Source organism: Stegastes partitus, unplaced genomic scaffold, assembly GCF_000690725.1.
Source record: "Stegastes partitus isolate 25-593 unplaced genomic scaffold, Stegastes_partitus-1.0.2 Scaffold549, whole genome shotgun sequence".
Lineage (NCBI taxonomy): Eukaryota > Metazoa > Chordata > Actinopteri > Pomacentridae > Stegastes > Stegastes partitus.
In genome coordinates this window covers 1,738-15,335 of record NW_007578280.1, presented here as the reverse complement: position 1 = coordinate 15,335, position 13,598 = coordinate 1,738, and the positions used below count along the sequence as shown (strand labels likewise).

The following is a 13,598-nucleotide window of genomic DNA, read 5'->3' as shown; positions in this document are numbered from 1 at the left end:
TCGTGCTTCATCTTACATAAGAACTTGTTCCTCTCGTTAGTCTTTTGGGACTTTAAGCAAAACTTGACATTGATAAAATTAAAGACATTTATCTTCAAACGCTCACACTTTCTTTATAGCTGCTGCAAATACCTCCTTTTATTCAGATGTATTTTGTGTATTCCAGCACTAATCCGACCAGCGTTCACTTGCAGACCTCCTGTGCCCTCAAACGTTGGACGTCTTCTTGACTCCTCACCTGGAGGGTTTCCACCTGTTGTCCTGCTGTAGTCGGGCTGCTTTGATTCTGAGAAAGCAGCGGCGATCGGACCGGGTGGCGGCGGGAAGAGACGTCCAGAAGTGAACCTGTCAGACGCAGTTAGCCGAGTGTAGAGGAGCGCAGTGGAAGTCCAACAGTTCGCTGTCAGATCCTATTCGTCTGCGCGTTTAGACGGAAGGAGCAGGGGGCAAAATCAATGCCGAGACGTAATGTGATTGCTCAGTTTTCTGAACTGGAGTTGTTTTCCTGCCTCAGTGCAGCCGCTTGTCAAGGCTCGGAAATGTGCGCAATGAAAAAACAGGTTTGATTAAAGCGGTGCATGAAGTTTTGAGGTAAATCTGCAGTTTAATTCTCATGTAGAGTTTCACATATGAGGAATCTGACTTGGTGCTTCAGTGCAAAGACAAACATGTAGATTAAAAACATGCTGCAGGTCAGTAGACAGTCTATTAGCAGTTTATTAGAAGTCCTAAAAAGTAATAGAAATACTTAAAATGTGCAGATTTATCACCTGAGGATGTGCAGGGTTGCATAGTTTGTGATATAAACAACTTGAAATGTGCAAAAGGAGAAAAGCTGTACGTTAATGTCACGCCTAGATTTAGACCGAAAGAGCAAAATCAGTTGTTGACTTGTTGTGAAGTCTTTGAAATCTGTGAAATCTTCAGTTTGTGTTTGTTCGAGGTCAGTGTGCTGCAGTTACAGTGGAAGCACAGCAGCACCGCCAGTGTTTATTACATCACTTGAAATAAGCTGAAATGTGATATTTTTCATTTTTATGCACTGTTTCCTACAGAACGGAGCATTAAATGTATTCGGTGCATAAAATTGAGCACATAGTTTAAATGTTTTGTAGGTCATTTATCTTTAGTTCGCTCTTAAAGTCTAGATCTGCAACAAGTCGTCCATCTGGGACACAAACAGGATTTAGTACCTTTCAAGGTCCCACATGGCGATCATCCATTTTTATTGTGTTTTGTGGTTGTTATAAACGTGGAGGTGCAACATACAAGCTGTTGAGATATAAAAACCATTTATAGCTGCCGTTCCTCTGCGGCTAGTTAGCCTCCCAGCTTTACAAGACGGTAAGAATTGGATTAGGTGCTAACTAGCAGCTAGCTAACCAACAGTCGACGGTGTGTTCTTCATCTCAAAACGTCCGTAAAACAGGATTGATTTGTTGAAAAGCAGCTCAATGTGGGACCTTTAATTAAAACTAGTGACGCTCTGTGGCGGCTGCGCTAGCGGTGGTTCGAGCTAAATGCTAGCATGCAACAGTGCTAATGTGACATTTAGCAGGTTGCCTCATTTGTAGCGTGTTAGCATGCTAACATTTGCTAATTAGACACAAATGACAACAGAAGCAGGTATTAAGATGTAAAACAGAACACTGGAGTTTAAGCTTTGACTGATGATTGTTCTGGATGGCGTCACCAAAGTTTTTACCGTTTATTTATCGGGGGACATGAATATCTGTTGGTGTTAAATATATTTCCTTTTGGGCCAAAGTGGTCGACCAACCCAAGGCCAGATTGACCTGCCAGGACTTCCCAGGTGACAAAATGTGCTGTTTTAACACACATCCCTCATTCTGACTGCAGTTTTTTTTGTGGTAAAATACTCCAAAATCATAAAAACATCAGTTATTTTACCAAAAATCAGATTACAGTGAGTTAGCCTTTAGCCTTCAGGGACCCAGTTTACTGGCTGTCCTGCCACCCTGAGTTCCACATGGATAAAAACCCGCTTTTAATTTAAAATACTGGATTTAGTGTCTCTTAAATTAAGAATTCAGTTGAATTGAGAGTCTTATGTCCAAACTGTGTACCAGAGGGCTTTTTTAAATGTTAATTTTAATCCCTAAACAGAGTGAAGTCGAGGATAATTTATCGTTTCCGTGCCTTTTAATACTTTAACGGTTGTTATATTTAAATAGCCACATTACGCGTCATTAGGCTGCAGAACATGTTGTTTTTATGTTGCTGGCACAGACTTTATTTTACAACTTTGGTGCTGATCTCAGTTAATTTAGGTCAAACCTGCCCGAGGCTTTGTTTTAATCACTCGATGACGTTACGGGAGCTCGACCACACGGTTCACAGCTGATCTGCCTCCTCCGTCCTCTCTCAGCTCAGTGTGGATCTGACTCCAGGAAAGATCCGCTGCAACAGGAAGGGAACCGTCCTGAGCCGGGCCGAGGAGCGAGTGTCGACCCGGGACGGAGAGAGAAGCCTGTACCAGTACTTCAGCTCCGTCCAGGGCCTGGGGGGCTTCCAGGACCACTACGACTGGTACGAACAGCACGAGCACCCCAGAATAATGTGCAGCAATTCAGTTTTCATGTGTAATACTCCAACTTAATGTGAAATAATTAATCTTTCATGTGCAATATTTCATTTTTTATGTCCAACATTATATTCTTTATGTGCAGTATTGTATCTTTCATGTCCAATATTTCACTTTTCTGGTGCAATATTCTAGTTTTATGCGCCATATTTCATTTTTCACATCCAATATTCCACTTTTCATTTGCACGATTCTGCTTTCTTGTGCCATAATTCATCATCACGTCTAGTTACTTTACTACTCTAGTATGATTGCCAGCAGTACTTCCAGTCTCATTCTAACTTGTTTTTATTTCTAGTCATGTATCATACTTATATCTTACTGCTTTTCTACTTGGCCCTGCATTTTATAGTGTTGTGTAATTTAGTTTTCTGAGCAATTTCTGGCAAAGTTTTCTTTCAGTTGCACCATCTGGACACCTGTGAGATAATTCTAGAGGCGCCTGATAAAACGGATCATGTGATGCTGTAAAATGAAAAGTTTATTGTTTTAATGTAATGTTATTACTCATGTGGGTTTTGTGGTCTCTCTCTCTGATTTTTTTATTTTTTTTAAATGACGCCGTCCAGGTGGGTCACCAACACCTTCTCCATCCGCGGGGGGAAGCCGCTGTGGGTCGACCCGTTTGACCACCACGTTCAGCACATCTTCATCGACGACAACATACGGCAGAACGACGAAGACACCATCGTCAATCCAAAGGTACTTTTAAAAAGGAAGTACTTTTTATTCTTGGGGCAGTTCTGAAACCTTCTACTTCCTGTTTTACAGCGACTAACGCTTTCTTTTCCGCGTTGTTGTATCGGACGAGAAACCAATTCTTCAGCTCAGAAACGTCACCAGTGACCCGAAACTGAGATTTTGATTTTGGAATGACGAGTTAAAGTCAGAACATGAAGCTCCTTCATGGGTGTTTTAGAGTTCTGTGTTAGTCAAGTAACTGTTTAACAGCTTGAAGAGGACAAATTTGGATTCATTTGACTTCTCATCTTTGTGTAGAACACAGTTATGTTCAGTAAACACGTTATGTCGACACAATTAGCATCCGTTCAAGTGTAAATGTGGTTCAGATGCTCAGATATGTGCAGACGGAACACAGAGGAACGTCTTGAAAGTCAAGCATCGGTTGGTTTCTCGTCCGTAAATTCGTATATTTTTCGGATTATGCCCCCTGGTGTTCAAGCTTGGAAGTGCATGTCATTACAGATGGATGGAAAGTTGCCATATAAGAGAGGCTAATCAAAGGATGTTAGCTTCTTCCATTTAATTTTATGTTCATGAAGCACTATCGCCACTGAAACAGGAATAACAACACATGGAGATAAATGACTTAGGAGGTTTTTCTGCCACATGTGGAGCCGGTTTAGTGAAATATTTTATTGCGAACCATGACAGCATGTTACACAGCTAGCATGTGTTAAACCAGCTACAGTAGTTCATTTTGTATTTACATGATTTGACTGTGAACACATTGAAACAGCTCAGCAGCCTGTTAGCTAGTTAGTTTTCCTGACTTTACGCTTTCTCCATAATCCAGCGCAAAAGTGAACTAAAAGTTTAATTTTACAACCTTGTTCTGTTGTTTCTTTGTTTAGTTTTTAGTTAAATATCCAATTTCTTGTTATTTTTTAACACCTAATATTTATTGAGCTTCTCCAGTTTTGTTTCATATCAGCCTGCAAGTCAGATTTTTCGACGTACTTGAGGCAAATTCTGACGGAGGAGCTTCACAAACACATCACGGAGCTTCTCGTAGGAGTGAAGTTCTGGTTCAGAGCTGCAACACAAGCCTCCGTTTTTACTAAACTGGAGCATTACATACCACAAATGAGCCATTCAGCAACACGTTTACTTTGGTATAAGGTCTCCAGAAAGTTTGTATTTTGTGAATGCAGTGTGTGATTTCTAAGCTGGATTATTTGTTCTGTTTTTGTGTCTGCACATGACTGCTTGTGTGGTTGCTGCAGCGACTTTCACACACATCTACCACACGCTTATTTGTTTCGGTTCTGCTTTCGTCCGGACCGCTGAACTCTGACGTCGGCTCGGTTTTGTTCAAATCAGCCTCACGTTGTTCCGTCAGCTGCTTGAATCGTGTTTTGCGTCGTCTGTCGGCTGATTCTCTTTGTTTCACGCTGCGTTCAGCTCAAAGTTAAATTTCACAACCGCTTTCTGTTGTTTAGTTTTTGCTTATATTTTCACACGTCGTCTGTATTTTGCTTTTCGGGGCTTTTTTCTATCAAGTCCAAGAACAGAATTTAATATCGTAGCTACAGCGGCTGAGTCACGTCACTCTGCGGAGGTCAGTCAGCTTCTTCGTTAGAAGAATCTGATCCTCAAACTGCAGCTTCAGCAATGACAAAAGCTCAGTACCTTGTTTAATCACCACCGAGTCAACGCTTCAGAGACGCTGCAGGAAAACACTGATTACCGTAATTTCCGGACTGTTGAGCGCACCTGAACATAAGCCGCAGCCATGAACTTTAGAAAGAGAACAGAGATATGAGATATTTACACAGAAAGAATTTTAAACTTTTAATTAAATACGTACCGGTAATGTACACAAATACCGTAAATGCTTTTTTCCGAACAGCGCCTGGAACACGGCTGGTTAAGAAAATACAGCAGCTACCAGGAAAAGTCATTGATCGCTATCTTCATCTTCCTCCTGCACTAAAACCACTAAAGACGTCTCCTTCAGCCTCAGAATCACTTCGTCACTTCCTCAGTCTCTCTTTCGTCGTCACTCTCAACGTCACTTTAGTCTCGAGGCAAATTCGTAAAACTCGTAAGAATCCATAAATTAGCCGCGTCACTGTTTAAGCTGCAGCGTTCAAAGCGTGTGACGAAGTAGCGCCTTATAGTCCAGAACTTTATGCAGAACCGAGAAACAACACTGTGCAGTTATAGGAAAGTTACAGAAACTGGAGGAACTCTGTCAACAGATGGATTATTAGTCTGCATTTACATACCATCATCGTCATTCTGCAGCGTCTGAAGCAGCTGATGGGTTTGTTCTGCTCGCTGGAACACAAGCAGCCATAAATCAACATAATGAGCCTTATAGCTAATTACATGTGTTTATGTATTTATGTACATGGACGGGGATGCAGATCAGAAATGACTCCTGTGGGGAAACGGCAATCTGCCTGCAACGTGTTAACGACTCAACCTGCAGATATTTATAATGTTGATGCTGCTTTCTGCAGAACACTAAAGAGCAGCATCGGTGCTAAACACTCAGTACCAAGCGTTTCTTTCATATGTTTTTTTTCCTTAATGTGAATATGCTAACGTTGGAACGACAGAATCATATCAATGCAACTCTAATTAAAGCCACAAGCGGCGATGGACGGGTCCTCGCCGTACGCTTGTCGGCCTTCGCACACGTTGGGTTGTGGCGCAAACGTCCTCCGGGCGGAACTCTGATTCAGCATGTCGAGTTTGGGGCAGATCGGAGCAAGTGCGGCCTAGTTACGAGCCACTTCCTGTTTAGTGGCGAGCCGCGGCGGCGTGCGTGTTGGCCGTGGTGGAAACACGCTCTGGCTGAGACTCGGAGCACGCGTGTAAAATTTCAGGCCGATTGGAGCACAGACACAGCACGTCTCGTATTCTGGTGTTTTATGGCGTTGTGGCCAAATTCCGGGTGGCGCCATTTCCACGCCGTCACACTTTTGCAGATCGTTTTACTAACATTGAATCACCACCTCCTGTAGTTTGTGCTCAGCAAATTTGAGGTGTGTACGACCTTCCCAGTAGGAGGAGATAGAAAATTGAAATGTATTTGTTTTATTTTGATGCCCTTTTAGAACTATGACTGTAATTTGCTGCGGCTGAGCTGCTGGTTAAATGTGCTTTATAAACTCTAGCTGCTGTTTTCTAAAGTTAAAGTTACATGAGTTGTTTCATGTTTTCCAGCAGGTTTCCAAGCTTCAAGTGAGTTTTCGCTTAAAGCATGAGGTCTAAGAAGTAATTACTGAATGAAATTTTTGAAATGAATGAATTATCTGTGTTATGCAATAGACACTTGAATTGAATCACTAGGTTGATTTCATAAGTTTTAACCTGTATGACCAGAAATGCTCATAGCTTAGAGGTGAGTTTCTGTTGACCTTATTAAGAGGTCAGGTTTTTGAGTCGGAGCGTTCTTCTGATGAGCTGAGAGTTGAAAGTAGCTTTGGCTGTAGTAAAAGTTGCTAAATGACTATCGCCTAATTTGCATAACTGACCATTTGCATGTAATTGTAATGGCCACTGTAGGAGAGAGAAATAACTTTATGGAAGAGACAAAAAGTGAGTAAGAAGCACCTGTAAATAGGGGTAGAACTACACATGAACTTCCTTCTGTTGATTCTTGTTTTTTATTTTGCCATTGAAATAAGCATCACTTCTCAAAATAAACAAAGACTAATGCTTTGTCTAGACCCACATTAAATAAATCAATTTTGTCCTGAATTGTTAAATGTTATAATATCAGATTTAATCAAAAGACTGTGATGTGTGTGTGTGTGTGTGTGTGTGTGTGTGTGTGTATGATGTGTGTGATGTGATGTGTGTGTGTGATGTGTGTGTGTGTATGTGTATGATGTGTGTGTGTGTGTGTGTGTGTGTATGATGTGTGTGTGTGTGTGTGTGTATGTGTATGATGTGTGTGATGTGTGTGTGTGTGTGTGTGTGGTGGAATTACAGGCTTAACGTCCAGCCCTCCTCATTTATCCGGGCTGGGGACCGGCAAAGTGACCCAAAGAGGCACTCTGGCAGAGTTACTGACGTTTTTTGTTTGTTTTTTTGTTTTTCTTTTAAAGTTTTTTTTTTTTTTTTTTTTGGTCAATGTTTTGTCAAATGTTTCTTTTTTTATTTCAATATTTGTTTTCATGCAAATACAGCAGAACCCCAGAAAGCTGAGCTACATGACGGTCTTCCTCTGCACTCTGGTTCCTCCCTTTTCTCTCCTGCGCTGTTCAGAATCAGAAAGCATTCATTGACAAGCAGGTTTTCACAGGCACAGAATGTGACTTCTAGTTTTAGTAAAAAGATAGAAAAGTTGTATGTGTTCAGTGTGACAAGATGAACAAGAAGCAGTGTTATGAGTCAAACAGCACGAGAGAAAAAAGTATACCGAGTGTAAACGAGAACTTGAAAATGTATTTCAGGTCTTCTTGGACCCGGGCGGCGCCGAGACCCGACCGGCCTGCACCTCGGAGCTGTACGACCTCACGCTGGTCCAGACCGACCTCCTCCGAGCCATTTCCGACCCGAGCTACTTCACCCGGAGCGTCCACGTCTGTCTGAAGAACTACGAGAGGAACCTCCAGCAGGGGGCGGCCTAGAGCTCGACTCCACTTCCTGTTTGGCGACCATCCAGATATGCAGACGCTGAAGACCGTAGGTAGGACTGAGTTAGGACGCGAATGGAGGACGCTTTAGAGGTTTATAAAGACTAAATATTCTTAAAAAGGTTAGAAGGACTGTCATTGGTCTGAAACCACTTGATCTTCTCCAATGAAAGGACGCTGGCTCCCACAGAGAAGCTCTTTGCAGTCGGATCAACCTCCACACTCTGAGTTTCTGACACGATGAAGTGGTTCTCAGACGGAGCCCGTGTGACCAATCACTCGACGGGTTAATTGCTGTAACTCTCAGAGATTTGCGGCGTAATTGGGGTCAGATGCGACTGAAGACCTCTCGAGCGACGTTCGGCTCCTTCTTTTGTTTTGCGCGACGTTTTCCCCGCGCTGCTGCAGGATTTATTGTTTACATCCACTCAGAACCCAGAGCGGCGACACTTGAATGTTTCCAGACGACTGAGCGCGCTGAGCTTTAAGTGCAATCTAATGCGACTTCCTCGCCAGAAAACGACACGAGAATTAGGTTTGAAACAATGCAGTTTATCTCCTGATGCGATCAAAACACAATAATCCAGCGCGAGCGTGTCGGAGATGTTTGATTACACAAACCTTCTCATCGTTAGGAGTTTATTTTCTGTGGGTTTAATTATTGGAAAGCACTCTGGAGTGGAATATTTAACAGGCTGTGTGGATGTTGTAGCACTTTTTCTTTTTTTGGCTTTGAGGGTTTTTTTTAAATAATATTTCTATCGTTAAGCTTCCAGGGAGATTCTTTTAATTGCTTCATTTTTCTCAGGTCAGTTTTAAAGAGACGGCTGAGGGGAAACGGTAGCACGAATATAAAAATAAAACGCACTCAAATGCAGGCTGAGGGATGAAATCAGCATTTTTCAGGATGTATTTAACGTGGATTTGTTTTTTTAAAGACGATATTGACGCTGGAATGTGAAGCTTTGTTGGCTTTGGCTGAGTTTTCATGAAGTGCGACTCGATGTATGCTCAAAAAAATGTCTGTATGAGGAAAGTGTTTGGTTTAAAGTAGCAGACGTTACAGTATAATGCAGCAAACAGTCTGCACAGGTCACGTCCTTACAGATATAATCGTTCATATTTGAACCGATGCAGAGTTTTGACGATGCTTTACAACCGTAGATCAGCTTCCATCCAAACATGGGGCAAAATTTACAAGAAAATCTGCCCAAAAAAAAAAAAAAATGTTGTTTTAAATGTAAGTGATGCTGATTGTCCATTTACAGTCGTCCTCAATGTTTTCATACCCTCCCAATAAAGAAGGAAAAAAAACAACAACAAGTAAACAAGCGTGATGGGACTCATCAGCAAAGTGCTCTAATTTGTCTGGAACAGTTTTGTTTTTTTAAAATTAATCTTCTCAACCACAATTCAAAAGCAACATCATATTTCACTAAATTATAATTTAGCAAATTTTTATTTATTATCACTTTTTTCAGTTTCTACTTATTTGAGCGACTATCGTGAGTTTTTTCTTTAATGGAAGGGTTTGAATACATCTGAGGACGACTGTGGATGCTGCTGTATTTCCTTCAAACAAGACATTTGTGTTGCTTCCAGCGGAGTCTCATCGTGCTTCGTTCACATCATCAGTCCTGCTTTTATTGAACTTTGAAGCATTTTTACTTTTGCTTTTAAAACCTTTTTAGGCAGCTTTTCATGTGCAAATTAAATACAGACTGATTTAAATGAGCTGATGAAGATTCGCTACTAGTGATGCACGATATTGACGTTTCTAGCCGATATTAAGATTTCTGATATCACCGATAACTGATGTTACCGATGTCGATATTCCATTTTTGTTCACACCGAAAAATGAGTAGAAATAAGCACTGTGAGAAAACTATTCAGAAGAAGCCCAGATTAAACCACTCAGTCTTCTTTATTACAAACGTAAAACATATTTAAACATATTTAACATTACAGTCCAGGACCATTTAAGTAAAAACATCTGTGAAGTAGCAGCGATATCAGAGACCAAGGCGCTAATGTTAGACAATCATCGGCTAAGTTTGTTCATTGTACCGATATATCGGAAAAAACCCTAATATCGGCCGATACCGACGTGGGCGCCGATATATCGTGCGTCCCTGTTCGCTCCCCTTCAACCTTCATAGATTTCCTTCATTCGTATACGTTTGAAACATCAAGTTACTGTAGTTTTAAAAGACAAAATGCAAACATTGACTCAGTGATCTGTAGCTTTGTGTCGTTAGCATCGGAGCTAACGAGGCTGTTTTCACTCAGAAGGATGCCGTTACTTCACTCTGAGTGTCTGTTTGGAAAACTGAAAACTGAGTTAAAGCACCCGGCGGTTAACCCTGTGAAGCACCTCCACCTGGTTTTACATCATTACATGTGACGCTGTTACTCATTTTTAATGCTCGTCAGAAGTTTGTTGTATTTATTCTGCTGATGTCAGACATTAAAACATTAAACAAAACGGCTGTTTGGTGTTTGGTGTGACCACAGACTGGTTGGACTGATTTGTTCGCTCCGTGAAGAATGAAATGGATGAAACGCTTTGGGTCCCGACGCGCACCTTTAATCACGATGCGGCTCCGGTATCGATCAGCGATGGATATCGATCGGTGGCGCCGCAGAGGAGCAGAAATCAGATGACCTCGTTTGTTTTTACCTTCCAGCAGCTTCAGGTGGACGTAAACAGTGGAAGCTCCAGAAGATGCTTGTGAGATGAAACGCTTCCTCGCTCTGAAGCGTCGGTGTAACCGGCTGCTTCATCACAGCAGAGACGCTTTAACTCCGGTTCTGTCTGGAGGAGAGTCCCGGGTTGATGGTGACTGATGGTGACTGATGGTGGTTGATGGTGGTTGATGGTGACTGATGGTGGTTGATGGTGGTTGATGGTGACTGATGGTGGTTGATGGTGGTTGATGGTGACTGATGGTGGCGATCACTGACGAACATCTGCTCCAGACAATCTGAGCAGAAAGCGGCTTCTGATTCCTCCTGACGCCACAGAGCTGCTGTGTGATAAACTAAATAATGACAATAAACTCCTTTATCGTCTTTTCTTTTCCAGTTGAGCAGAATGAAACTCAGCCCGGTTCCCGTTTTACATCTCTGACCTTTAAACTCTTCAACCAGCTCTTGGACCGCTGAGTTCTGGGAATCAGCTGTTGTTTAAAGTCCCACAGTTCAGGCTGGAAACAAAGCTGGACAATGGTTTTACTGGTTTGACCCCAAAAATAGTGGAAGAAACGTTTAAAAACCAACATTTACACAACGTTTGTTCTTCTCTGATGCTCTGTTGTTGCTCATTTTTCAGGGTTTGCACCGTTTTAATTCATCTTTTTAGGATTTCGTGTCTGTTTTCTGATGTTTTGTGTATTTTAATGTTCAGAAATAATGTTTACTGCTAATATTAATTATAATTCTACGTTATAGGACCTTTTATTCAAAACACTTTTCACTTTAGTTTATTTTTATGGCACTTTTCATAGAAATAGAACATATAAAAGTGCCTCACAGCAACAAAACAAATACAAAACAAAGTGATAAACGGCACAAAAAATAGATTAACATGTGTGAATAATTAGAAAAATGCGTAAAAACAATTTAAAAATGGGCTAAAAATGTACATCTTGAATGTGTTTTTAAAAATATCAACACTCTCCTGCCCTTTAGTTCTTCAAAACTTAAAAAACAAACAAAAAAAACATTTAAATAATATTTTATTTTTCTCTGATGCTGCTCATTTTAAAGGTTGCACCGTCTTTACTGATGGTTTATTGTCGTCTATTTAGTGTTTTATTGTTGTTTTCCAATGTTTTTGTGTTTTAATGTTCTGTAAAGCACCTTGTGACCCCAAATAACTTTCTCCTACAAGTTTTAGAACCTTTTATCCAAAACATGTTTCAGTTTAGTTCGATCAAACTTTGTTTTCATATATTTAAAACATAAAAAGGTGCCGTACAGAACAATATGAACAACAAACAACCCAAACCAAAGTGATAAAAACCAGTAAATTTGACTAAAATGTGTAAATAATTAGAAAAATGAATAAAACCAGTTTATAAACAGGCTAAAAATGTTGTGTTTTGTAAAAATATCAACACTTTTCTGCCCTGAAGCTCTTCAAAACGTTTAAAAACCCATTTAAATAACATTTATTCCTTCTCTGATGCTGTTGTTGATCTTTTTAAAGCCTCCATCGTCTTCACTGATCGTTTATCGTCTTCATTTAATGTTTTCTGGACCATAAGAGCAAAACTCTGCCTCGCTGTTGGTTTTATTCTGACTGTGTGTTTTATTAAAAGGCCACTTTCAGAAGATTCGAGGCTTTCAGGAGGTTCACTGGACAAAAGAAAATCTAATAAACGAGCAGCGAGAGCGCAAAGAATCAATGAGAGGGTCTTAAACTGATTCAGGTAGCAGAGCGGAGGCCTTTAAACCACCGTAACGGGCTCTTCTTCTGGTCTACATGACGTTTATTCTTCACTGTGAGACCAGAGCAGAACCTTAGAGCGTCGGTTAGAGTCCGGTTCTGTCAGAACCTGGACTCTAATCAGCCTTCAGTGGCCTCTAATGCAGCAGAACGTGACTTTGTGGCGTCATTGAACACATCGTTTGGAGGAGAAACCATCATTTGATGGATTTGTTTGCAGATTTTGTGTTTCCTTGTTTCAACAGAAGAACATCAAATATTTTGGAAGCTTTGAATTTTTAAAAAAAACAGCACTTTGCTGTTGTGGTCCAGAATGTAGAGAAGGTTCCTGACAGATAACATGTTGGATTAACCAGCTGCTGATTAACATTTTCACATTTACAAGGTTTAAAATGAGACCATCGTTGACTCTCACTGCTACTGGTTGAGCTAATTAAATAATAAAACTGGACACAAGCTGTAGAGTTTGACATCAGTTCATCAATCTGCTCAGAATAAACATGTTTTAAACTTTATTTATTGAAATTTATCCGATCAGAACCAGTTTCTTCACCACTAAACGCTCTCAAAGACTCCAAATAAATGACTAATAAATTACAATGTGAGAGGCCAGATAGCAGGAAGACAAATAATAATGTCATTAAACACAAATGATGTCTTCCTGTGAAGTAATAATGTTCATCAGGTCAGCTGATGGTGTTTGGAGTGTTTTTGGAGCATAATTAACGTGCTGCAGCTTCTGATCTCAGTCATTCACATAAAGTCTAAACGTCACATTTCTGACCACAAAAAAAAATAAAGAAAACGTCGAAGCTGCAGAATCAGAGCTGAGTTGTTGGACTGCATCAGATTTAACAGATAAAAAGAGTTTAATAGGAGAAGGCTGCACACAGGTGTGACAAAATCCTGAAGATGTCGATGCTTCCTGTGAATCTGGGCTCAGCTGCAGCAGGAACAGCGTCGTTTCTCCACTTTGCTCTGTTTTTGGGGTTTTTCTGTGCGGAGCTGCAGCTCTGGTCTCGCCGGGCCACATGGGGGCAGTAGCGCAGCTTCCGGAGCACCTCCACCTTTTCCACGCAGCATCCTTCCCTTCAGGTGAGTCTGCGTGGAAGTTTCCTACCTGATCCGGAGCCGCGCACAGCCTCCGAGCGCAGCAGCCCGGCGGCAGGACACGGAGGAGGAGAGCCGGCGATGAGGCGGCGCAGCG

General features: G+C 41.2%; 1 protein-coding gene across 1 annotated transcript in view; it reads left to right on the top strand.

Moving 5' to 3' along the window:
• Positions 1-9,188, top strand: part of LOC103362016 (uncharacterized) — a 15,028-nt gene extending 5,840 nt beyond the window's left edge. The window contains exons 4-6 of the mRNA XM_008288261.1: positions 2,390-2,550; positions 3,175-3,307; positions 7,759-9,188. Coding sequence (XP_008286483.1) covers positions 2,390-2,550; positions 3,175-3,307; positions 7,759-7,935 — 471 coding nt within the window. The 3' untranslated portion in view covers positions 7,936-9,188. The remainder of the gene's footprint in view (positions 1-2,389; positions 2,551-3,174; positions 3,308-7,758) is intronic.
• Positions 9,189-13,598: the final 4,410 nt, after the last annotated feature.